The 26,516-nt window shown below is 33.9% G+C and overlaps 1 protein-coding gene across 2 annotated transcripts in view; it reads right to left on the minus strand.

Moving 5' to 3' along the window:
- LOC145293005 (uncharacterized) overlaps positions 1 to 26,516 on the minus strand; it is an 89,033-nt gene that overhangs the window by 32,134 nt on the left and 30,383 nt on the right. For both annotated transcript variants that reach the window (XM_080139263.1, XM_080139261.1), the window contains 4 exons: positions 19,532 to 19,639; positions 13,029 to 13,121; positions 11,144 to 11,212; positions 9,172 to 9,258 (listed from right to left, as the gene is read on the minus strand). In XM_080139263.1, the coding sequence (XP_079995389.1) occupies positions 9,172 to 9,258; positions 11,144 to 11,212; positions 13,029 to 13,121; positions 19,532 to 19,639 (357 nt within the window). The remainder of the gene's footprint in view (positions 1 to 9,171; positions 9,259 to 11,143; positions 11,213 to 13,028; positions 13,122 to 19,531; positions 19,640 to 26,516) is intronic.

The following is a 26,516-nucleotide window of genomic DNA, read 5'->3' on the forward strand; positions in this document are numbered from 1 at the left end:
TGGGATGCACTCTGGCGCCGATTCTCCATTTAGTATATAAGAATGAGTAAAGTTGGTGTGTCCTATGCGCAGCCGAGTCAGTATCACATCTTCTCGGCGTGATCTCTTGATGTCCGGACATCGTTCCTTAAGTTCAGGTTTGATTGAGTATAATTTGTTGCCCTCTTGCTGGCTCCACCGCAGTTGCCAGTTTTCCTGTGTGTATGCTTTTATCTGGGGTCTAAGATCAGTATGTGGAATCTTAAAATTGTCAGTTGGAAGGTGAGAAGATCTTTTTGCAGCTGTATCTGCCCTGTCATTGCCTTTGATCCCTACATGGCTGGGGATCCAGACAAGAATAATGTTTTTAGTAGTTGAAAGGATATTGATTTTTTCTATTAATTTTGTTGTTAGTGGATTTTCTTGTTTTTGATTTTGTATAGATAATAGGACTGATAGAGAATCTGTGAGAATGATGAAGTTTTTGGTGGTTTCCTCTGAAATTATGTTGAGTGCTAGATCGATAGCTTTAGTCTCTGCAGTGAATATAGATGCTTCATTTTGAAGATTTCTCTTCATTGTGGTTTTATGGTACGTTGCTGCACATCCAGTGTGATTGTTGCTTTTAGACCCGTCTGTGTAGATAAAGGTGTAGTCTGAATATTGTAATTTTAAATGTTGAAGTTCGTCGTGGTATTCAATAGGGTTTGTGGTAGATTTGGACTTTTTGTTTAGGTTCAGTTTTATTTCTACTTGTTTCATAGTCCATGGGGGTGTTTTAGGCAGTATGAAGTTGTGAATGCTGGAGATTGGAATTTTCGATTCTTCAATGCTTTCCTTCATTTGGAGCCTGAAAGTTTTGATAGTTTTTCTTCTCATGTTAAAGAGTTCTTCATATTTAGGATAGAAGGTACATTGGTATGCAGGGTTGTTTGGGCAAGACTTCAGTTTCAGTAAATATTGAAGGGCTAACTTTTCTCGCCTTAGATCTAGTGGGGGTTCGTTTGCTTCCGTGTATAGACTGTTCACGGGGGAAGTTCTGTATGCTCCTAGGGCTAATCTTAGGCCAGTATGGTGAATAGGGTCTAGGCTTTTTATATATGATGTTCGGGTTGATCCATATATGAAACAACCGTAGTCTAGCTTTGAGCGGACTAGTGCTCTGTAAAGTTTAAGGAGTGTTTCCCTGTCTGCACCCCAATCGGTATGTGCTACCACTCTCAAAAGATTTACAGCTTTGTTACATTTTTTTTTCAGATAGTTTATGTGTGGGATGAATGTTAACTTTTTGTCAAATAAAATCCCTAAGAATTTGTACTGGTCAGTAACGGGTATGGGCATTCCTTCCATGGTTAGGACAGGATCATTATGCATGTTCTTTAGTTTGCAGAAATGCATGCATTTCGTTTTTCTTTTGGAGAATCTAAATCCATTCTCTTCCGTCCATCTCATTACTTTGTTTAAGCACAATTGAAGCTTCCTTTCTATTATAGATATATATCTAGATCAACAGCATATTAGGAAGTCATCCACATATAGGGCGCAATCTACCCCAGGGTTAAGGTTTTTTACAATGATGTTAATTCGGATACTGAACAGGGTCACTGACAGTATGCTCTCTTGAGGTACTCCATTCTCTTGTTCTTTCAAGTCCGAGAGAGCTGTGCCAACCTTTATTCCGTCTATTTTTTAAAAAATTTTCAATAAAAATTGGCATTCTGCCTTTTAGTCCAAGCGCCTTCAGATCCCTTGTAACACCGTACTTCCACACAGTATCGTAGGCTTTTTCCATGTCAAAAAACACTGCTGTTAAATGTTCCTTCCTTACAAAGGCTTCTCTGATGAAGGTTTCAAGTCTGACTATGTGGTCTATTGAACTTCGGTTTTTCCTGAATCCTGTTTGAAATTCTGTAATAAGATTCTGTTTCCAGGAACCAGATTAGTCTTTTGTTTATAATCCTTTCCATGGTCTTACAAATGCAGCTTGTTAGAGCTATTGGCCTAAAATTCAATGGATCTGAGACGTTACTTGATTGGGATTGGATGTTTGAGCTTTCAGATTTGAGGATTGGTATTATTGTGGCCTCTTTCCAGGTCTCGGGTATGTTTCCACTGGACCATATAATATTGAAAATTTCAAGTAGGTATTTCATTGAGGTTTCTGGAAGTTTTTTGAGGATTTCATATGGAATTTCATCGGGCCCTGTAGCTGTGTCATGGGATTTGGTTAGCGATTCTTTTAATTCAGTCAAGGTAAGAGGTCGGTTGTATTTTTCAGTATTTTGTGATTTAAATAGAATTTTCTTTTTCTCTTCCTTTTCTCTAATCTTTTTGAATTTCTCTGTTTGTCTGTCACATGATGAAATTTATGATAAATTATCTGCCAGGTTATTGGAAATATCTTTTTGATCGGTGTATATTTTGTTGCCTTTAGAGATGTGGGATATTGGTGTACTACTACACTTTCCTTCTATTTTCCTCATCATGTTCCAAACTGTTTTCGCCTTGGTATTCACATTAATTTTGGATATATAATTTCTCCAAGTTGTTCTTTTGGATTCCTTTATGATTCGTCTGGCTTTTGCTCTGTTGTTTTTGAAGAAATCCAGATTTTCGCTTGTTGGATACTTTTCGAATTTTCTCAAGGCAGCTCGTCGAGCTCTGATGGCTTTTCTGCATTCTTTTGTGAACCAAGGTTTGTTGTGATTGTTGGTTTTGGTTGTTTTCGGTATGGTATTATTTGCTATGTTTGTGAGTGTTTTAATGAAGTAGTTCAAATGGTCATCTTCATCATTCTTTTCGATAATTAATTGGTTTTTGCACTATTCCTGGAAGTCTTTCCAATCCACTTTATGTAGGTTCCATTTGGGTGTTTTTTGTTCAGTGCTAGTACTTAGACTTTCCAGGATGATTGGGAAATGATCACTCCCACAGGTGTCATTGTGTACTTTCCAGTCATAGTCCATATATATGGAAGGATCACATAAGGTAAGGTCAATGGCGGTGAAAGTACCTGTTGCTGGGTACATATAGGTGTAGTTTTGATTATTAAGGAGGCATAGATTATTTTTATTCATTATGTTTTCTATTTCTTTTCCTTTTTTATTTGTTTCTTTACTTTTCTTTCTATTTCTTTTCCTTTTTTATTTGTTTCTTTACTTCCATGTGTGCATAGACATTGTGACTGTTGAGATCTCCTAGTAGAAAAAAGGGTTTAGGGAGTTGTTTTATTAATTGAGTTATCTCAGTTTCGTTGATTGTATCTTTTGGAGGGATGTATATTGAGCAAAGTGTTATAGTTCTATGTAGAGTCACTGAAACTGCAATTGCTTGCAAGTTTGTGTTTATATTTATTTGTCTTTGAGGGACTTCATTCTTCACGAGTATTGATGTGCCTCCAGAAGCTCTGTCCGTATCTTTATTTATGTAGTTGTAAGATGTGTAGTGTTTTATGTTGATGGTATTATTTTCTTTCAGAAAGGTTTCCTGTAGACAGACAAGTGCTGGGCTCATATTTGTTATTAATAATGTGAGTTCATTTTGGTTTGCTTTTATCCCTCTGATATTCCATTGTAATATTTTGTTCATCATTTGGAATTGTGTTCAACTTCTATCGACTCCAATCCCTCAAATCTATTTTCTGTCGGAGTCCCTGTTCGAGATATAGATCGGGATCTTTCTTTTCCTGTTTTTGTTTGTTTTTTTTTTTTGTCTGGGGGGATTTTTGATTCTTTTCTGGCTTGTGATGTGTTTGATGGTTGTTCGGTTGTTTTTGTAGAAATGGTTTGTGGTTTTGTTTCTTTTTGTGGTTCAGTAGTGTCTTTAATTAATATTATCCTTGGATTGGTTGCAGACATTGCACTATACATTTTCCTCATTTCTTCTAATAGTTCTTTCATTTCCTTTATTAGTTTGCTTAAGACATCAATTTTCTTGTCAGTTGTATCCGTTACATGTATATGACCATTTTGATTGTTGATTGGAGTAGTTTTTTTAGTTGCATCTGCACATGTTTTAGTTTCAATGATTTTTATGGCCTCTGGGTAGGATATATTCTTTATATGTTTTAGTTTGGTCACTTCTTTTTTTCTTTTCCATATTTCGCAATATCTAGAGCCAGCGCCATGGTTTCCCAGGCAGTTGGCACACTTGAAATCTTTTCTGCAGTCAATGTGTGGGCCGCTTTCTCCACATCTTCCACACACTGGTAATCGTGTGCACCGATCTTGATGGTGTCCAAACTTCTGGCACTTGAAGCATTGGAGGGGATTTGGAATATAAATTTCTACATTTATTTTCATATATCCAACTTTCACTTCTTTGGGTATGGTGAGGGAATCGAAAGTTAGTATATATGTATTGGTATCGATTTTCTCACTGTTTTTTTAATTTGAACTCTGCGAACATCTAACACATTCTGTTTCTGTAAGTTTGTCCTGATTTCCTCCAAGGGACAAAGTGCAAGTTCGTGGCTTTTCACTACTCCTTTGCAGGTATTTAGGGTTGGATGTCTGTAGCATTTGACTTTGATGTTTTCAAATAATTTTAGTTTCAATATTTCTTTAGTTTGTTCTTCGTTATGGGTTTCTATTAGTAGGCTGCCGTTAAATTGTTTTTTAATAGACTTTGGTTTTAGAGTTTTAAGATTTTTTTCAATTTTAAAAGGTGATAGTTTGCTCAAAGGAGTTTCCTCCATTGATTCTATTACTACGAATGTTGAGTTCCTTGGTTTTATCGTCTCTTCGTCAGAGCTACTGATGTCAGAGACATCAGAGTGGGTTCTCTTTGGGTGGTTGGGTGGTTTTGGGGAGGAATAAGCCATATATTTTGTTTTCTTTTTTCGTCATCTTTGTTACCCACCCACCTCGGAGTCCTATTTGGGAAGAGCCTGGGGGGAAACCCATTCGCCCAGCCTCTACAGGGATACAATGATGATATAACCGACTTTGGTGGTATCATAATGATTATCTGTTCTCTCTTGATATTGCTATGGGATCTGTAGCAATCCTGAGGGGTTTACAGCCTCGTCATCGATATTCACACCTAATCGATTGACCCTCAGCCACCGCTTTCCATCATATATTAGGGAGTAGAGTTATTTGTGGGAGAGGGGGGGGATGTGTTGTATTAGTAGTGAGTTTTTGGAATGGGCAATATATGGTGGGGCTTGGCGTGACTGGCCGATTGGTCGGATCGGGCCTCTCCGACCGCCTGTCTAATCGAAGTAAAGGCCAAAGTAATGTGTTGCGGTGCCTAAACTTCTATGTATCCTGGTTTAGGTTCGCTCAATCACCAGGATCACGTCCTAAGACTTTACGGGTAGCAACCCACGCCTAACTGGTTGCCCCATTGAGGGATTTTTACCCTCTGCAGGGGGGCAGTCAGTTTGTTCTCATGCCCTACTGACAGGGCATAAAAAAAAAATGAATAAATAAATAGATAATTTAATAGAATATATTTGTTTTCTTTTTCTTTCTTTTTTTGTTGTTTCTTTTCCTTTTTAAAATCAAAATCCGTTTCTATTTAACCCATAGTTGGGACCCTAACAGGTACTACCACTCCGGGTCAGGGTGGACCTGGGAGCAATGGCAATTAAGAGGTGGCTCAACACTCCCCAAGCCCGTAAGCTGGACCTCACCATCGGATGTAGTTTAAGGTCATATCCAGGACCGAGAGTAAGGTAGGAAAAAATAAAATAAAAAGGGGAGGGAGATAGGCTGTTGTTTTTGTTTTTGGTTTTGTAGAACATAATTAAGTTTTACAAAAAAGATCAGAAAACAAAAAAACGTCAATGTAGGTGCATTTCGTCTCAGGAAGCCACAGGGCAGCCTGATCTGGTAGCACCAGGGAATCTATGTTAAATAGAGAAGTAATCAACCATCTTAGCAAAAATAACCTTCTTAGTGACACACAATATGGTTTCCGTTCTGCTAGATCTACAGCAGATGTGCTTACAGTTATATCTCATAGGATTAGCGAATCTCTCAACGGAGGCTACCTTTCTAGGGCAATTGCTCTTGACATATCAAAGGCCTTTGATAGGGTATGGCATAAAGGTTTACTTCACAAGATCTCCAGCTACGGTATAGCTGGAAATGTCTTCTCAATTATTAAATCATTTCTCTCTGATAGGTTCATAAGAGTATTGGTTGATGGGCAGAAATCAGAAGCTCTTAGTATTAATGCTGGAGTCCCTCAGGGGTCCATCCTGGGCCCAACTCTCTTCCTGATCTATATTAATGATCTTCCAAATCACATTCTTACATCATTTGTAGACATCTATGCTGATGACACTACTATCTATGATAGCACATCTAAGACTGTAAACGACCAAATTCTCTCTGATTCTCTCTTCTCTGATCTTGAGTAAGTGGTACAATGGGGAAAGGAGTGGCTTATTTCTTTTAATGCATCCAAAACCAAGCTTTTATCTTTACATCATCAATGCTCTGATCCCCATCTGGCATCAATTGAAATGAATGACTCATCTTGGGGAGGCCTCATGTTTTGACAAGCTTCTGGGCTTGATCTTTACTCCTGATCTTAAATGGATGGAACACATACATTAAATCTGTTGCCAAGGCCGCTGGAAAAATGATCGGATCCTTCTATCGATCCAGTAGATATCTCACTGCTGATGCAATTCTCTATATATATAAGAGTCAGGTACATCCAAGGATGGAGTACAGTTGCCACATCTGGGCAGGAGCTGCTAGAAAGGACTTATCCTGCCTTGATAGAGTTCAAAATAGACTTCGTAGCCTTGTGGGGGATGTCCTTTTCTCTTTCCTGCAACCTCTTTCTCACAGAAGAGATGTTGCAAGTTTGTCTCTGCTGTATCGTTATTTTCATGGCAAGTGCTCAGCTGAGCTCCATTCTATGGTCCCCCCCTCGCCAAACTTTCACAAGAAACACCCTTCTAGCAGAAAACACTATCACTAGTTTTCCCCACTCTTTATCTGTGCCTAAACCTAAGCGTAGATTCCATGAACAAAGCTTCTTTCTTAGAACTGCACACCTTTGGAATTGTCTTCCATTTTTCTGCTTTCCAGCTGACTACAATATGGTTGTCTTCAAGTCTAACGTAAACAAGTTTTTTGATGAGCCATTCCATATAAGTTCACAAATTTACCGAATCTCCATTACAAACGGTTACTATATTGTCCAATTTCTACTGTACACTCTTTAACCCGTGGCCTCTTGGCCTTGATAAGTGGTGATGCCTATGTAAAAAAAAAGAAAAAAAAAGAAAAGATAACTCAATAATTCAAACTTGCAAGATTTATGTTGTAATGCCTACAAATTTCCGTTGGTTTTCTCTTAATAGTTGCATAAAGACTACATTTTGTATCGTTTACAATTGCATTTTCATTGTTACAGTAAAAATAAAAAAAAAATGTCGCCGCATCTTTAAAAGTTTTATCCTTTGTATTTTTTAAGGTTAAAGACTATTTTTAAACCTTACCATAACATTTACTTTTTAATTTAAAAAATGTTGCCGCAGCTTCTTTTTTTTAATTGTTTTCATCTAATGAAAATATTGTGTATTCATTGGTTTTGGCATCGTAAATTATGATATGAAAACAGAAACGATTCTCTTAATAGTCGCGTAAAGACTACATTTTGTATTATTGTCATCAACTTCGTTACATAAAAAAAAAAATCGTTGCAGCTTTCTTTCTTTTTTAATATTTTGATTTAATAAAAAAATATTGCATCCTAAATTACGAGATGAAAAAAATGAACGAATCTCTTAGTAAATGAGAGTTGCCTTCATTTGCACAGTGACAAATTGTAAAATAGTGCTAAATTCCCATTAATCGTATAAAAATGATTTTCATTATAAAATAAAATTACTTGATCAATTTACATAATTTTTGTAATATAGTATTTTCTTTTCGTCACCAGTACGTGCATCATACAAATTTTACTTTATTTTCATTTTTTAATACATGAGGAATTCTAGACAAAAACCCAAGATTTTTTTTTTTTTTTTTTTTTTACTGGCATATTAACCCCTTTAAGGTTATTTAATGCCAAATCTAGTCATTTTAAAAATAATTTTTTCCAAACCTTTATTCATGGGGGGGGGGGATAACTTTTATTAGTTATTCAGGATGAAATTCATGTGTAGACCACCGGCTGCAGTTTCAGGTTATTTTCAGAATAGATTCTACTTAACCCATAGATAGGACGCTAACAGTACTGTTTTAATAGTCTGCAAGGTTGTTAAGACTGTCTCCATGCTGACTGTTTCAAATAAATCTTTCATCAATGTCAAAAAACAGTTGTCAAGCATGAGTGAAATCATTATCTGTAAATGCATTATTACTTGCTACTTTCTAGATTTTCTAAAGCTTAGCTTCCATTCTGCTAAGTTGGGTTTAATGGGGAATAACTTCTTTATGTTTCTCAATTTTTTAGATAAGTCCTATTTGGATTATTCGGACTACTATTCTTATCTTGAATGTTATTCTCACAATGTTTTGGCAAATATAAACTCTGACCTCCAGGTGTATCTAGCTAAACTCGGGAATCTGCTCAGAAGCTTGAATGGAATTTAATCCATAACATGCCTTTGTTTCATCAACTATGACCTCTTTTCCCTTTATGACCTCTTCACCCTCTGATTTCTTCTCCCTCTCAGTTCTGTTTAACTCAACATCATTGCGGACACCAACTTCTTCTAATAAGATTACTTCTTTCTCCTCCTTCCTATATAACAATGTCAGGTTTAACCGCTCTGTATAGTCATCATGGATGGCGTATGACTTATTTCCAACTGTTCTTTCTGGTACATGTTTCCAGGACTTGCTGCTGCATTTGACATTAAGCTTTTTAAAGATAGTCCAGTGGAGATAGTTACACACTCCATTGTGTCATATTGTATAGTGGCAGTCCCTTAGTAGAACCTTACAACCAGGTACCGGGTGGCTGACACTATTTCTGTGTGGCAGAACCTGCACTTGTTGTCAATAATGAGACCATCCATCTTCTTAAAAGCATTGGTCTGCATGCGTGTAGGTGTAACATAATAAAATGGTTATTTAGAAAGAAATGATTTTATAGAAAGGAATGTATTGATGACAAAAAAAAAAAAAATCAAGAACTTGACTGACTTTTCTTTAGACGAGAATAAAAGAAATTTATGCGTGCATGCACATCAGTTGTGTTTAAGAAGAGGCAACTTACCATTTCTTCTTTGAATGCTTCCTGAGATTGTTCCTTTTGCTCTTGCATTGCCTTTTCAATGGCTTTTTGATGTAAACACTGTTCTTCCTGCAAAGAGACAAAACGTTGACATTAGGATTGATGGATTGAGGAACTGACAATGAAATCGGATAGATTTACATATTAGACTAGCAGGTCTACCCAACATTGTTTGGGGTCAAAAATGTAACATAATTTATATCACTCTCTCTTTCTCCTACACTCAGCCCATTTCTCTCTCTGGATATACACTTAAGCCAACACAAGGGGAGTTAATTCTGTGAAAAAAAAATTAGTTTCTGCCTTTTACATAACATTAAAAAGATGCGGGTATATCTTGATAACATTAATAAATGGTCATTTGTTACAATATTTTTATGTATAATGGGGTATGATCCCGCACAGTCGGGAGATTCTATTTATAAACAATGCTACTATGAACATATGAATTGAATTAATTCACGTTCTGCTACCAACCAATCAGAAACCAGAATTGCTCCATAAATATTAAACCTTTCTGTAGCAATTCCGCATATGTTTTTTTCTGTCTCGACACGGGAAGAATCTTTTGCTCTGTGGATTCCAACTCAAGAACTGTCTACTGCAAACCAGTCAACTCCCAGGACTTGTGTAGAACAACGAACCATCGGAAACTGTTCTGAAACTAAACATGGCTTACACTTCTAGATCATTTAATCACAAATAAGGTATCCATTTTTTTTTTTTTTAAATTTTAAGTATTATACATCATGTGATTAAAAAATACCAACTCTGTGGGTGTGTGTTATATACTTTTCAAGTTTTAGCTGAATATACGAACAGACATTTGCTCTTTCTATAATAGAAGATATTTCCATGTGTGCATAGACTGTGTGAAAATAAGAGAACATTCAATTTTCATATGGAATTCATTTCTTTGTTTATTCATAAAAAATTTTTTTTGTACTAATAAGCTACCATTTATCAAGGCCCAATGGCCACTCGATAAGAGCTACATATTTTCAATTGATACAATTAAAAATCTTACAAAAGTTTTCGGTTAAATTCGTGCCCCTCTATCACTTTCTTTCTCCACTTCAATCGGATAAAAATTTAAAATCTGAATTACCTAAAAGGCAGTTTTGGGGTTATTAATTATAAAAAAGAACAAATTGTATGGTAATGCTTACTTAAACATTTCCAGACATAAGCATCATCACCTAAGAAAATGTTATTTCAAATTTACACATTGTGACATCAAAGTTTGTTTCAATAACATCATAAAATCTTTAGTCAATCTAATGCCATTTTCATTTTCAAGTATTTAAGGACACTGTCATAACTGATTCGATAATTTTTATAAAGCTTAATCTTGTAGTTAGAACTAACAAAATTAAAAAAAAGGTACTTGTACAGTTTAATCAAGACGTTAAAAAATGAAAATATTGAGAAAAGGTTATATTGTACGTATCCATTTTGAACTGAAGATCTCCGAAAATATTTCACTTAATTTAATCAAGTAGTTTTTTTTTTTACAGCAGAAAAACATGTTTTTATGACAGCATGTTGAAGGTAGACATCTTTGAATTTTTAAAATTTTTGTTTGGATTTTTAGAACACACCACAGGGAGATAATTCAGTTTAAAGCGCCAACACTCCCTCCCCATCATTAATACTTTTCTTCCTAAAAATTGAACTTTTTGCTCGATATCATAAATTGTTTTTTCACTGTAAAAAAAAACAAAAAAAAAAACTACTTGATGAAATTAAGTGAAATTTTTTTTCAGAGAACTTCATTCCATAACGGATACGTACAATATAAACTTTGTTTTCAATATTTTTATTTTTCAATATCTTGATTAAACTGTACAAGTACAAAAAAAACAAAAAAACAAACATTTTTTTTTAAAAGTGTGACAGAGGAGATAAATAACGCCTCTCAAAGATGTGAGAATGCATTGAAACATTGCCATACCATTAAAACCTTCTGTAGAGTTGCCTGATATCGGTTTTGTTCCATTTCAAAGTAACTTTCAAATTCTTCCTGAAAAGATAAAAAAAAAAAATGTATAAAAATGAAGGATATCAAAATCATAAGCCAGTTTATTTTTTTTTTTTATTTTTTAGGGCAGAAAAAAAACTTGACATATATAATACACAAATCGTCGGAATACATGCTGTCTTTGTGCAATGGCAGCTGAACAATTTAAAGTGAACCATTGGGGAGAGTGGAGCGTACTGTAATACTTCCACATGGAAATATATGCTTCAATGCCTGCTTTGCATCATTCGGTTGTCTCATTGATACACTGTTCAGCAAGAAGAGAATAGATATTGGTCCATGAGGAATCTCTGATGTGTTCTGATGGCTTCCCAATCAGCTTTTTTCTAGTACCTTGTCAATTTGAGCAATGACTCCTCACCTTGGGGTTGGGATTTAAAAGGTGATGTCTGATATCACAAGGTGGTCAGCATTTCCGAGTGGACTATGGATATTTGTCACACAATCCTTGAGTACTGTGATTAGGAATATAGTATAGAAGTGAGGCTTGCTGATCATCATGATCTGGGAGGCAGGTCGGGAACATGACCATCTATGTAAGGAAATGAGCTATAGAGAAACTATGAGTAAAGCATCCAGCTGCATCTGTGTAACTTGAGCTGAGCTGAGCTGAGCCAATTACTATGAGTGTTAGAATCTAAGGAGAGTGTGGCAGCTATACTGTCAGAGATATAGCCGATTCGAGGAAGAGCGGTAGAGAAAATATAACTAGCTAATGCAGTGTAGAAAGGCCAGTCTAAAACACATGAAGGCCCGATTATCTGATTCAAAATTTTGCTCTATAGTCAAGGGGAGGGTGCAACGAATATAGATTCCATGTCCGTGCATATATCTGTCAGAGTCTTGTCATGTTAAAGCAGTTAAGATTTTTTGCTTTTGCATATATTAACAACATAGATGGTAACTTAAACCAGGGTTTCCCAAAGTGGGCTCCGTGAGGCTGAGGGGCGCCGGAAGCCCTTTCTTAAAGAGGGCAAATGCTTTATATGGAAAAATTAAATGGCTGCAGACATTTAATCATTAATTATTTTTACTGCAAAGAGACATGATACCTAACTAAAGGTGTAAAGACTTTCAGGATGGTTCATGAAAAAGAAAGGAAAAATAAATTAACAAAAAATGCAGCAATTTTTGATTAATAACAAACAAAAAATTGCAAGCAGCTTGAAATTCTACAGAATTAATAATGTCCACTCCAGATAATAGACATCCTGGTTATTAAATTTTATGACCAGTAATAAAACAGCCTATCGTGTTCATGTATGCTGATTGCATGGCCTAAGCCAAATGAAAAGTGATATTTGTACGCATTTGATCAAAAACAGACACAAGGTGTTTTGTTTTGGTCGGGTTCTAGGTACAGTCAGGAATTTAAGCAAACTGGTCTGTTGTTCTGACTGCAAATTTGTTGTTTGATAACTCCACAAAATGAAACATTGTTACTTGTTTTAAAACTCACAGTTGTAATTTTATTTGAAAGGCAAAACTCTTAGTTACAGCACCGACCAAGACCACACAATTGATATTAAGGCCATTGTTGAAATCAAGCATTGACTCTGGATGAAGACAAGAAAATGACCGCATGCATTCACAGACACATGTTCATATCTGTGCAGAAATTTAACTATTAACAGCAGCAGCAGTAACCAAATTTCATCTCAAAGAAAAACATTTAAAAATAAAAAAAAAAATTTTTTATGGAGGGATCATTTTTAAAATACTGTGGATTTCTTTCTTTTTTGTTTTTAAAAATAAAATTTTTAAGATAAAAAGTATAAACACAGAATGATTCTCGTACCCTCTGTAGATTTTTGTGCTCATCGAGAGCGTTTCTCATTCGGTTTTCGTTTTCTTCTTTTTCCCGTTTAAGGACATCAGACAAATGGTCATGCTGAAATATGATAAAAAACAAAAGGATTCACTTTCATGAGATTTGGCAAGTTTTCAATAATTCTTGCAAGAAACAACAAATGTATAGAAATCTCCTGGAGCAAGCAGCAAAATCTCGCCCCTTCACTGTTGAAATCCCTAGATGCTGGAAAGCCTTCTATTCTAATAGTTTCTTCCCTCGGATTGATGGACTTTGGAATGCCCTCAGTTTCCTGCTTCCTGACTGTACCAACCTACAGAAGTTTAAATGTAATGTAAGAGACATCTCTCTGTCCCCACCCACCCCACAGACTCTTGTTAGACACAATCTCAAATAGTAGCCCCTTACATCCAAGTAGCAATATATCTTGTTTGGTATGAAAAGGAGTTAAAAAAGGTCACAATGATGGTCCAGACATCAGGAGGAACTCCTGCTCATAATAACACCAGCAAAATTATCAAACCAACACTCTTTCAGCTGCATAAATTGATTAACATTAAAAAAGTCGGTTTGTGTCTATACATGCAAGTTAGTACCAACTATGAAATCCACAAATCTTGAGCATACAAGTTCCCCCCCCCCTCCCCTACTGGCAAAGTTTCTTAACAACTGTCATGCTTTGAAGACAAGGTAAGTTCTTGTCTCTATTGCCACAACTGCATATCGGCTCTTTTTAATGTCTGTCATCTTTGATTGCACTAAATGACCCGTAATTTTCTTCTTAACAAATTGTAAGTAGTTGTTCAATGAATAGTAACGTCTAGTTGTAGAAGTGGTCATAACAGCAATGTAATAGTTACTGATTTTCTTTCTCTTCTTGGGTGCAATAATGGAAGCAACTAAAAAGAACAACAAATAACTCCATTATTTTCTTCTGGCATTCGGTTTTCTTTTCAAAACAATTTACAGCAAATACATCCAGAATAACATGGTCAACCTTGTAGAGACTTAAAAACCAACAACCATTCATCTTAACACAGCACCTAAGAGACAGCTTTGATCTCTCTTTTGCCATATACTTCATTTTATGCCGCAACTTCCAGTACTTGTTAGCCTAACTTCTAACAAATATTTCCATTTTCTTATTTATTATTCTAACCTTACATTTCGTTTTTACCCCCCCCCCTTCCCCCGTTCATCATCCAATATTACTACAAATGTCAGTGAGCTGAAACTGTTTCTAAGTGTATATAAATAATAATAATAACATACATTGTTGCTGTCTCCTTTTTATAAACATTATGCAAGTTTCCCTTGTCAATTATCCAAAAAGGGTAAAAATAAAAATAGAGACATTTGAGTTCACTTGACAAAAAGTTGAAAAAATTTTTTTTCTCTCTTTCCCACAATTTTAGTTCAGATTTCCTCTGTCCAGGACATCATATTCTGACATTCAACTCTAACTCCAGCTTTCAATTTCTAATGAAATTTTGCATTTCTTAGCTTACAATTCTTCCCCCTTTGCTAGAAACATCACTAATGGAATTTGAGTACTAAAGGATATAAGAGGGTTAGGGTTAGAAAGCTGCTGAAAGCAAATCCTCGGTGAACTTTCGATTCTCCTATAGGCCAGAAATAGTTAACATTATTATTAGCAATGAATGAGAAGGACATTAATTTGAGTAGAGGTTATGTACATAAAGCTCAGAAGGAGGGAGGGTAGCTTCTTGCATCTAAGCTACAATCTTCACATCAATATGAGAATTGCCAGACATATCCCCTTCCACCTTATGAAAACAAAACATTTCTATTTTCCGTTGTCTGATGCATCACATCCACTACATCAGTCTCCAAAACAACATGGCGTACTCATGTTCTAAGACTTCATTTCAACATAGGTCTCAATAAAACATGCATATAATTCTTCAGAATTAATGTACACCTTTCAGAAGTCGAAACCTCCCATTAGAAATGGGTAATGAAAACGAACCCAGATATAAATGCAACATCGTTTCCTCCTCTGGTGATAATATCTTAATAGGCAAAAAAAAAAAAAAAATTTTTTTTTTAACATTAACAAAGAAACACAAAGATTTTGTTTATTAGCTCATTAGAGATAGCAACTTGCAACTTCTGCATTTAGATGTTTAAAAAGAAAGACATATCAATGACTCAGAATTTAAGATGTTTCAACAGGGCTCTACGGACAAACTTATCTTTAGTTGACCTTTGACGACTAAATATTTTCGTTTACTAGCCAAACACACATGATTTTTAGAATATGACATCTTGGTTCTGTGACGAGTATGTACTAGGGTTGGATCAAATACAATTGTATTTGTATTTCAATTGTATTTAAATACAATTTTAATGTAATTGTATTTGTACTTTTAGATTTAGGAATAAATGTATTTGTATTTTTAGACTTAGGAGTAAAAGTATTTGTATTTGTATATCTGGTAACCTAAACGAAAGTATTTGCATTTCAATTGTTAAAAGTCAGTATTTGATCCAACCCTGTTCACATACATGTTGTGTACGTGTACCAGTCTACCAGCCCTGTCCACTTCCAGTCACACACGCGGCTGCTAGTTGAGTGACGATAAGTCTGTGAGTCAAGTAGCTTCAATTCAGGGTTGCCAGCTTGGCTTTTTTAAGGCCAAATTTCGCGAATTTGGCTTTTTTTGAAGCAGTTTGGCTTTCAAAATTTTTGTTTGTTTTTTTTCAAATTTATGCTTCAAATTTGGCCTTTTTCGGATAATTTTATATAAATATTTATTAAATATGGATTATTAAAGAAAAAGTTATAATAAAGTAATTTAAACAGTTGTTTGGATGTCTAAACTTGTAGATTTAAAAAAAAAACTTTTGACTTCCCACTCCCATTCATGGATTTACACCCTCTCGCACTAAGCGAATCTCACACCTAAATGTTTAATCCGGTTTCACAGTTACTTACTAAATGTCTATATGGACCCTTTCAAAGAGTTCACAGTTGAGTATGAAACCATTTTGGGGACATTTTTTAGTGCTGGCGCCTTGTCCCTGCCAATTAGGTCACTGAGTATATTTCCTCTGAAATAATTAATTCTTGTATTTTTCGTTTGAAATTCTTTAAAAGTAGTGTTTTGAAATTAATTGAATTAATTTATTTTCAATTTATAGAAATTTGAAAACTTATAACTATAGCTATTTAAAGTTGTATTTAAAATGAATATTTTTAAGTATTCATATACTTTTTCCTGAGTAGTCCCAAAAGTTTAATTAAAAGTCAATAATTATAGATTTTCTAACTATCTTGGATTAATAGACACATTTGCCTTAATAATGACGCATAGATTGTTCTTGGAAACAAAGTCTAGTTTTAGAGTTATGACTAAAATTAAATTTATCAATATTTTAGAGATATTTTAAGTTGATACCTCCAATCCCCTGAGTAAATTTGGTCTTCTGACGACTGACATAATTCTTTTAAGAATATGATTGACAAATAGAAACTTATTTACAAATTGTAAAGGCAGAACTCGATTCCTACTTAGAAGAATGTGTTCTGGCTTTTGACGTCAACCCACTGAGGTACTGGCGGGAAAACAAGAGCTTCAAGATTTTGAAGCCTTTCGCCAGAAATATTCTAGGGTGCTGTGCAACATCGGCACCATCTGAAAGAGTTTTCAGCAAGGCTGGTAATTTTTATACCCCAGAGCGAGCCAAACTTGGCCCGGAAACTTTCAGAGCTCTAATGATGATAAAATGCAATGAGGACATGATATAGAGTGTAATGTAGATGTCAAATTTGGAAGGAAACATTTCTTCTTTTTTCTTCTTTTCTTCGCATATTTTCAGATTGTTTAAATCAGTTATTGTATTTTTATTTGTATTTTGAGATTGAGGAATAAAAGTATTTGTATTTTTAGCGTTAGTATTTGTATTTGTATTTTTAGAGTTAGGAATAAAAGTATTTGTATTTGTATTTCTGGTAACCTTAACGAAAGTATTTGTATTTGTATTTCAATTGTTAAAAGTCAGTATTTGATCCAACCCTGGTATGTACATCAAAGATTTTTCTGTGTTTTTTTTTTTTTAATAAGTGTAATTCTAAATATACAACAAATTTTATGTTGATAGTTGAAGGTATAAACATTCTAATTTCTTCAGATATATTTTAAACAGCCTTTGTTAAAAAAAAATAAAATGAGCATATTGTTCTATTAAACTGTTATTGTTTAAATAATTTAACTTTGTTCGTTTTATAATAAAAACAAAAGTTGAAAAGATATTTTTCACTCAGTAGTGAGCTTTGGAAGATTGTTGGTAAAAGAAATACAATCGCCAAAAGATAAGCGTTTCATTATTTCTAGTCGCCACTTTGAAAAATCACTTGCAAATGCGACCATTTCACTCGCAATGTAGCGCCCTGATCAATGACTGAATTTAAGACTTTACTATGCATTGGTAGTTCCTGTCGATATATTTGTACAGCAAGAGAGGAAGCTCAATGTCTTAGAAATTGAATGTTTAAGAACATTTTTTAAGGTAATTTTCTGAGATAGACAAAAAGATGATTGTAATCAAAGAGGTTGAATGCTAACAAATTCATCATCAATTTTGTTAAAAAAAAAAAAAAAATAATGTGGTTTGGACACGTTTCCTGGCTACCAGACTCCAGCTATGTAAAGAAATCAGATTTTGTTGAAGAAAGATCAAAGGAAGGATAACCATCAAAGTGGGCTGACCAAATAAGGGTTAAGATTGGCATATTGTTCCTGACATTTGAAATATTGGCCCAAGACTAGGATGTGGCAGAATTTTGTTTTCAAGCATGTGGCGATGCTCTCTGTAGTATGGCCATAATAAAAAAATAAATGTATTAAGGAAAGGTTAACAATACAGTATATGCTCATTTATGTCATTGGTTTAGTGGATTTATTTTGGAGAGGGGATCTACAACACCACAATAATCTACATAAAACTTGGATACTTATTTCAGACTAGCAGGGAGACTTGATGTTGCCTGGGATTGATTAATGATCAACAAATGCTTCACACTATATTTTTATTCTCATCAAAATCGGTGAAATCGCCCAGTTTTCAATCAAATCAATTGATTACCTGCTCGAGTAAGGGACCCATCATGGTGCACCGAGAAGAAGGTCTATATACCTCCTTGCAGTGACTTAGTCCACAATACGTTGTTGTATACCTCACACTGTAGACAATCTACTATTAATTTTATAAAATTATTTTTTTTATATATAATGGCTTGAATTAAAGTTTAAAATGCAAAAGTCAATTATCATGATTCAATTGTGCTCTAAACAGAAAAAAAATTTTTCAAATGAGCCCCTGTCATATCAAAGTATTTATTTTATATTTCTGACCTTAATCTGGTAATAAAGCTTCTCAAATGCACTTGTGATGTAAGGCTGTGTAAGGTTTAACTTTGGTCAAAATCAGCTGTTCTATATACATTCTAATACAAAACCTACATCTAAGAACACTGCCAGACATATAAAGTACCTTTGTGTGACGTTTCATAAAAACCGACCCAACCATTTTTGAGTCCATAGGGAACGAACTCACACACAATGTTCCTTTTATATAATAGTAGAGATAGATTTCCTAGACATATTATGAAATTAATTTTTCCTCATGAAAAGGCAGAGCGATTACAACTGAAAAAGAATATATAAGGGTGAGGAAGTGGTTTTCTTTCCCTATCCTGAAGAGGAACTAAGACAGACTGAAATTGGTAGACTGCTTGCTTGTACTTGGTGGTTAGGTCAAGACATAAGAGCCAAGGGAAAAATTTATTAGACTCTTAAAACTTTCATGGAAATATTTTTTCATAAATGACAAGTGGTACCAGAGAAAATATTAAACTCAAATAAGATTCATGGAATCAGGAAAGGGTGAGTTTGCAAAACCAGTTAATTAAAAAAAAAAAAAAATCCAAAATTAGCCTCTCTTTGCTCACTATACCCACCTCTCTCTCCAGGTACGGGTTAAATAATATTATTCTTATCTTCTCACTGCTTCTCTTCAATAAAGACAGAAGAGGACAGTTATAAGAAGCAGTGATGAAGAGAAAGAGAAGCTGACAGAATATTCGTAGTCAACACCTGAGCCATCACAGGCCCCTTTTCTTGCTGCTTGTCTTTGTCGAGAGAGAGAGAGGAAATGAAGGCGAGACATCACATAAAATAACAGCAGGAGGTCAAACAACATTAGTGATTGAGAGTGATAGACATGCAGTAAAAGATGTCACTTGGTGACATTATTGCAAGTTAATGCTAATTAGAACAATTGAAATGGAAAATTTTTTTTATCCCAAAACTAAACATTTTAATATGCATTTTGTGTAATCAAATTATAGAGGAAAAAAAAGCTTCAGGGAAACAAACGTTGATTAATTCAGTTTTAGCAACATAATAGATACATTGTAACTAATCAAATTCTTTATTTCATCAAATCTTAATGGACCAAATTCTCACCTGTTCTTGCAACATCTGAGCATACTGATCAGCTTCAGTTTTCAATTTTTCTTTGAGATGTGACTCCGCCACCTCCTGTTGCTGCAGCATAGCCGTCTGACATAAAGTCTAAACGAAACAAAAAAAATAGTGAAAGCTGTGTTACCAAATGTGATCATTGTCCATTGTTTCATACATAAATTCACTCTTTGTCTTAAGATGCTTTTCAAAAGGTTTTATTATATTTAAACTAAATCAGAATCTTAAATTTCATTAAAACATCCAACCTGAATAGTCAACAGTTCAAGCTGTTCAGGCCATTTGTTTCCTCTATTATACATAGGTGTGCTGGCTCTTACTACTGGGAATACTATGAGGCATCTCTTTATACTGAAGGATGGACAGCTTGCTTTCTTCATGGAGAAATAACACTATTTTCAAAAAGATCTCAGACAAGGAATTTATCTCAAGGTTAGTCTACCTGTCCAACATTTTTGGAACCCTCAACCACTAAACCCTATCATTTCTGGGATCCAACTTCATTATCATACAATTCTTTTCTAACCGGAGAGTGTTTGTCTGTCCGATCCGTAGATGAAGAACATGTAAAACCATTAATATGAAATCTTTAAACTTCTGATGATCCTTGACAGTAAGTCTAATGAAGAATTTCTCAAAAAAATTGTTCATAACTGCTCAAAACCTAGTGGATATCAGAGTTCCTAGATGTGATACATTGTGTCGATATCGATACAGATATGTAGGCTGATGAGATAGCAAAGCCAAAGCATGCTCTCCTATGAATTCTGAGTGCGTATGATAATTTCGTACAAAACTAACTTCCAAGCTACAAATTTCCTCTATGTAAAAGTGCGAGGCTTTCAGCCTGGCGGACAATCAAATTGAATCATCTTACTGTGCCCAAGCATGGTTTCTGATGCACCAGGGGTAAAGTAATGTCCTGTGTTGATCAGCTGGTGAAAAAAAAAAAATAGTTGCATCTCTCACAAATGTTTTTTTATTGTTCACGCATTTGTGTTTTGTCTTGTGAATAAAATGATATCTGATTGAATAAGATTTTCTTGAACCAGGTGGTATATGGTTGCTACATGGAAGTTGTATATGATTACAAAAAATGCTACCCTAGAGTGACCACATAGATAAATCTATGGATAATTATCACGGTAACAGCATTTAAACAATAAAACAAGCAAAAGTATATATATATTAATTTAGGGAAACAGTTCATTGTCCACCCCCCCCCCCCCAAAAAAAAATCAAGTGTATATTTCCCTTTGGAAAGAAAAAAAAATAAAGCAACAAATTATTTTTAGTCATGAAAAACAGCAACAAATTTTTTTTCCCCTTTGCAAAGTAAAGATTTACCTTTTAGTACTGACAAACTTTTTCCCAACTCCTTTTCGTTCCGTACTTGTTTGTTTTTTGTTTTTTTAAGTCAATTAACACAGTTGTTAACTTGATTTTTTTCAAAAATTTCCACAAGTCCTTCAGTCACAAGTGTTATGCTAAACACTTTCTTAAGTGTGATAAAAATTTGTCCAACGTCGTTAATATTTTCAGAACATTATTTTAGACGCGAGTATGTTTCTCGAATCCAATGTTGTCAGTGTTTTTGGGAGCACTGTTTTAGATGTGAATATGTTTCTCAAATTCAATGTTGCCAGTATTATGGCTCGCAGGTAGCCACAAAGAAGAACAGAACAATGGAGAACAGTTGAAACATGTATTACATGAAAAACAAAAGGTTACAAATGAAAAATGTAGGTATTTCACTGAGCATACGAGAATCGCTCTGTAATTTGCATCTCACATGTACAGTTTTAAAATAAAACTTTATGAACGACTTGGAATAGTTTCATTCTGTTCTTTTATACAAAAATAAAACAAAATAAAAGTGTACATGGATTATTCAGGCTACTATTCTCATTTTGATTGCTTCAAAATATTTTGATTGCTTCAAAATATTTTTAGCTACTTAGCCTTCAACTTACTTAAGGTTCACCTTTTTTGACTCTAGAACCTACATAGAATTTCAAACCAAAGACTGTATTTAATCCATAGGAATAGATTGCTTACAATCGATAAACCATCACAGAGTAAATATGTTAATTGTTATTCTAGTTATTATTGCCTGTAATAAGGATTAAACCCTTAACTCTCAGAATCCTGTCACTATCAATTGGCACTTCTACCCAACCATAACTGACAAAAAGAAAACAATTTACCCCAGTAGATTAAAGGGTTAAATTCAAAATTCGTTATTGGTTCTCAGGTCCAACATAAGGATTCCCAAGTTCAAAAAGATATACTTGAATAAGGTTGGAGGTTATATTGGCCGAAACATTGAGAAAATACTCAAGATGAGAATAATGGTTCAAAAAATTCAAATCACACAAATTAATTTTCACCTCAAAAATCCCCAAAAAGAAAATTGAATCTTATTTGCAGTATTTTAGTAATTGTGAATAGCAAATAAGTAAAATAAAAAATAAATTAAACATACAAAGTTATCTTATTGGATCTGCCATGTTAGACCTAAATAGCAATGCATTTGAAAAACGATATTTGATTTTAATTAGCCATTTATTCATTTTATCCTTGGATCATGTTCTTTACATTAAAAGTATAATTTGCTACGTTTTTTATTTTTTTAGAAAGTAATAATTCCGACAAGGGAGATTATTACAATAAAGACAATTAAAATAATGACTTAAAAAGGCTCAAAATCTAAGGGAGATAGTTCTCTCTATTTTAACTTAAGAAAAAGTTATCTCCTTTACATTTTTTTTTCATCCCTTCATGACTTTTTTAATTTCCAAATAAAAACTTAAATAACACTCTTGGGTTACATAAGAAAGGAGAATGCCTGAGAAATTTTACTGAATTAATGCAGAAAGCAGATTTTGCGAACACCTTTTTGTATTGCCATTAGTTTTTTTCTTTTTTTATTATTATTACAGCAGTGTCAACATATTTTGACAGGAAGGAGGCAGAGACAAAGAATTACCACTAAGTATGCTTATAGTAATGCCAATACCAAAATTAATCCATGTTGGATGCATTAATCAGTATTTATTATCCTTTCATCCGGTAAAATTTCTGTCACCCACTTTTGTGCTTTTTCTAGATTTTGTTTTGATTCTTTCATTTCTTTTTTTTTGTATCAATGGTTTACAAGGATGGATTTAGATAGAAGCAGGGGAAACACTGCTGTGCACTTAAAAAGGTTTGTGACAATATTTAACCGCATTGAAACATTCAAATTCATCCATTCCCTCATCACAAAATAAGCATTTTTTTTTTTTTTTTTGTATCATACAAACAATAAAACGCATTAATCCCCTCCCTACCCATTTTTTTTTTTTTTCACCTTCACTGCAACTTGTTAATTCCGGTCTGAAATAAGAGGGAGAAAAAGAAAAAGGGGTTAGGGGGAATGGAAAAATTAAAATGAAAGTTTCTTGTTTTTTGTTAAACTTTTCCCAAGTTAAATCTTTTTATACTTCAGAAGTTTTAATACAATTAGAATTAGTTGGACTACACCTCTCATCTCGCTTGTTATATTCACAATGTTTTGCCTCGTGTAACCTTTGGCCTTCTTCATTTGCATCTTTTTCAACTCTTGAGAACCTATATGGAATTTCAAACTGAATCTTTTATTTAATCATTTGTTTAATAGCATTTCAACCTCTAGGAGGTCATTTAAGCCCAAGAAAAGTTTTATTGATGTAGAAAATTTTCAATTTCTTGGAAAGAGGTTTTAAATTTCTTGAAAAGTTTATCTTCAGAAGTAAGATGGTTTAAATTTCCTGAAAATTTTGTTTTCAGGAGTAAAAGGTTTGTTTTTCTAAAGTAAAAATGTTACTTGTTTAGTTTACAGGATTTGATTAAATTTGAACCTATATGGAATTTCAAACTGAACCTTTTATTTAATCATTTGTTCTTTCAGCCATGACCGAGTAGAGCCAGTGTGTTTGTTTAACAGCATTTCAACCTCTAGAGGGTCATTTAATGCCAAAAAATGGTTTGTCAATATAAAAAATTTTCAATTTCTTGGAAAGAGGTTTTAAATTTCTTGAAAAGTTTATCTTCAGAAGCAAGATGCTTTAAATTTCCTGAAAAGTTTGTTTTCAGGAGTAAAAAGTTTGTTTTTTCTAAAGATGTTACTTGTTTAGTTCACAGGAGTTTGAATAAATTTGTTTCTTTTAAGTACTTTACAATTTGTTGAGGCTCCACTTCTTAGATACACTTTTCCAATGCTGTTCCAAAGTATTTCTTCTGGATGTGTTTGTGTCTTCTCCACTCTGTCAGTAAATGTTTGATTATTATTTGTTGGTTGCAGAGTGTGCAGTTTGCTGCTTCCTCTGCTTTCATTACATAGGAATGAGTTAGTTTTGTGCCTCCGATTCGTATTTGGTTCAGTACAATCTCCTCTCTTCTCTGCAAAGTTTTTTTTATTTTTCACTTCTGATTCTTGGCTGATACTCATGCAATTTGTTCTCTGTGCACTCATTCCATTCCTCTTGCGACCTGTTTTCCATATATTCATTAATTTTTCTTTTCACATCTGTCTGTGGTATTTTGATTTTTTTTATTAAAATGTTTGTTTGCTTTTTTCATTTCCTGGGATGCTAACATGGCTTAGTATCTAGGCTATTACAATTATTTTACCTTTATGGTTATTTCATCATATTCCTGTCATAAAAGGGCATTTAGTTTTTTCCTCCTCAAGGACCATGACACAGGATAGGGAGTGAACTTTTGTTTGTTGTTGTCTTTGATGTATTTGAGTGCCATTTTGATGGCTTGTACTTCAGCTGTATATACTGAGCTATCATTGGGCAGTCATATTTGGTATTGGCTTTATCCATCTCTATATGCTGCACCTGTTCCATTTATGGTTTTCAACCCATCTGTGTATATTTCTTTGTATTCTGCATATTTTTCTTTAAGTTCTCCAAAGTTGCTCCTGTTAAATTATTTGTAATGTATATGTATGTATGTATGTATTCTTATATTTAGTGAATGATAGGTCAATGTTTGATTTATCTAATATCCATGGTGGTCTGTTATTTATTTTTTGTATAACTATGTTGTCTGCTTTTTCATTGATTTGAAGTATTGTTAATTCTGTGTCCAAAGAAGGGTATGCTTTTTGGTTTCCCTGAATAAAAGTTTGTAAATTGTAGGTGTTTTTTTTTTTTTGCTAGTTTTTCCCCCCATCTTAAATGTGGGGGTGGTTCATGGACTTCTACATGCAGATTTTCCATTAGTGAGGTTCGATAGGCTCCTAGGCAATAGTCTTAAACCTTGATTTTGTATGGTTAGTAGTTTCTAGGATTTGTGAGTGGAGTTGTATATGGCACAACCATAGTCAAGTTTGGATCTGATATGTGTACGGTATATTTTGAGGATTGTAGCCTTCCCAGTCTAATTAGGATATTATTTTTAAGATGTTTATTGCTTTTAAGCATTTTTGTTTCAAGTTGTTAATGTGTTCCTTGAAGTTCAGTTTATTATCAAAAATGATTCTTAAAAATTTGGTGTGTTGTACTACTGGTATTAATTATCCATCTAGTTTGAGCAGTGAGTCAAAGTGGTATTTTCGTTTCCTACAAAAGTGGACACATGTGGTTTTGCTTTTGGATATTTTAAATCCATTTTGATTAATCCAATGGTCTGTTTTGTTGAGGCAATGTTGTATTTGTCTTTCAATAGTTGGCATGTTTGGTGATGAGCAAGTTATTGAGAAGTCATCGACAAATAGTGTTTTTTTAAATCCCATGTTAATGGTTTTAGTTATGTCATTGACTTTAATTAGAAATAGATAAGACACTACCCTGTTTCTTGTGTGTACTGGTCAAATGTTATGTTACTAAAACATACTTTACATGTTCTGTAAGGTAGGAATTCTTGGATAAACATTGCTAGGTTTCCTCTGATTTGTTGTTAATTATCTGTAAAAGAATGTTGAGGGAGAGTTCTGGCAGGTGTCTTAAGAATTGATAGTGGATGTTGTCTGGTCCAGTGGTTGTATCTTTATTTTAATGTATTAAGTTTTTGAATTCTATTATTCCGAATGAAGTGTTATAGTATTCCTTGTTATTGGATGTGAAGTCTTTCTTTTTCTGCATTATTTTTATATTTTTGGAATTTAGGGTCTTTTTGATTTACTGTCTTTCTTGGCTAACAGTTTCAATTATTTCAAATCATTTTCAGTTAATACTAATTCTGTTTAATAATAATTAGTTAATACTAATTCTGTTTTTTGTTTGTTTTATGGTTTTTGGAATTAGGTTTTTTGTTTTCTTGTTCTATTTCCATTTTTCCTGGTGTTGTGTGTTTACTTTTAACATCTGCTTTCGTCCTTGTTAATGACTTGGATCTGTCATGTTTCTGGAGTCGGGAGTGTAGTTTCTTTAGTGGTTGATTCTCCAATTTTGTTGGGAGGATTTTCGATCTCCTTTGTTTTATCTCCATTTCTGATTTTCATTTGGCTGTTAAGATTTATTTTTAATTCAGATAAAAAGTATTTAAATGCTTTGAGTATGTTTTTTAGTTCTTTTGTTATATTTGGGGTTTCTAGAGGGTACTTTAGATCATTGTAGTTATGTATTTTATTTGCTTGTTGGGTTATTGTTGTGTATGTGTTTTTGTTGTAATTTATTACTTCTTTACAGGCTTCTTGGAAGCTTATGTTTTTTGGTATTTGATTATCAGGATTTCTTTATCTTGTACATTTCACAATTTTTGGAGCGAAAGAGGTGATTTTCTATGCAGTTTGTACATTTAGTTTCATTAGGACAATCTTCTTTGTGATTCAGGTCTTTTTGACTGCAATTTCCACATGTTTGGTTTCTTTGGCACTGGTCTTTGTTATGCCCAAACTTTTGGCATTTTATAGCATTTTCATGAGTTTAGCCTGTTTTTTTATTTTGTACTTCTACCAATATTGTTCCATTTAATTTTTTGACATTTTTGGGTG

Source organism: Euprymna scolopes, chromosome 14, assembly GCF_053919585.1.
Source record: "Euprymna scolopes isolate OS-2025 chromosome 14, ASM5391958v1, whole genome shotgun sequence".
Lineage (NCBI taxonomy): Eukaryota > Metazoa > Mollusca > Cephalopoda > Sepiida > Sepiolidae > Euprymna > Euprymna scolopes.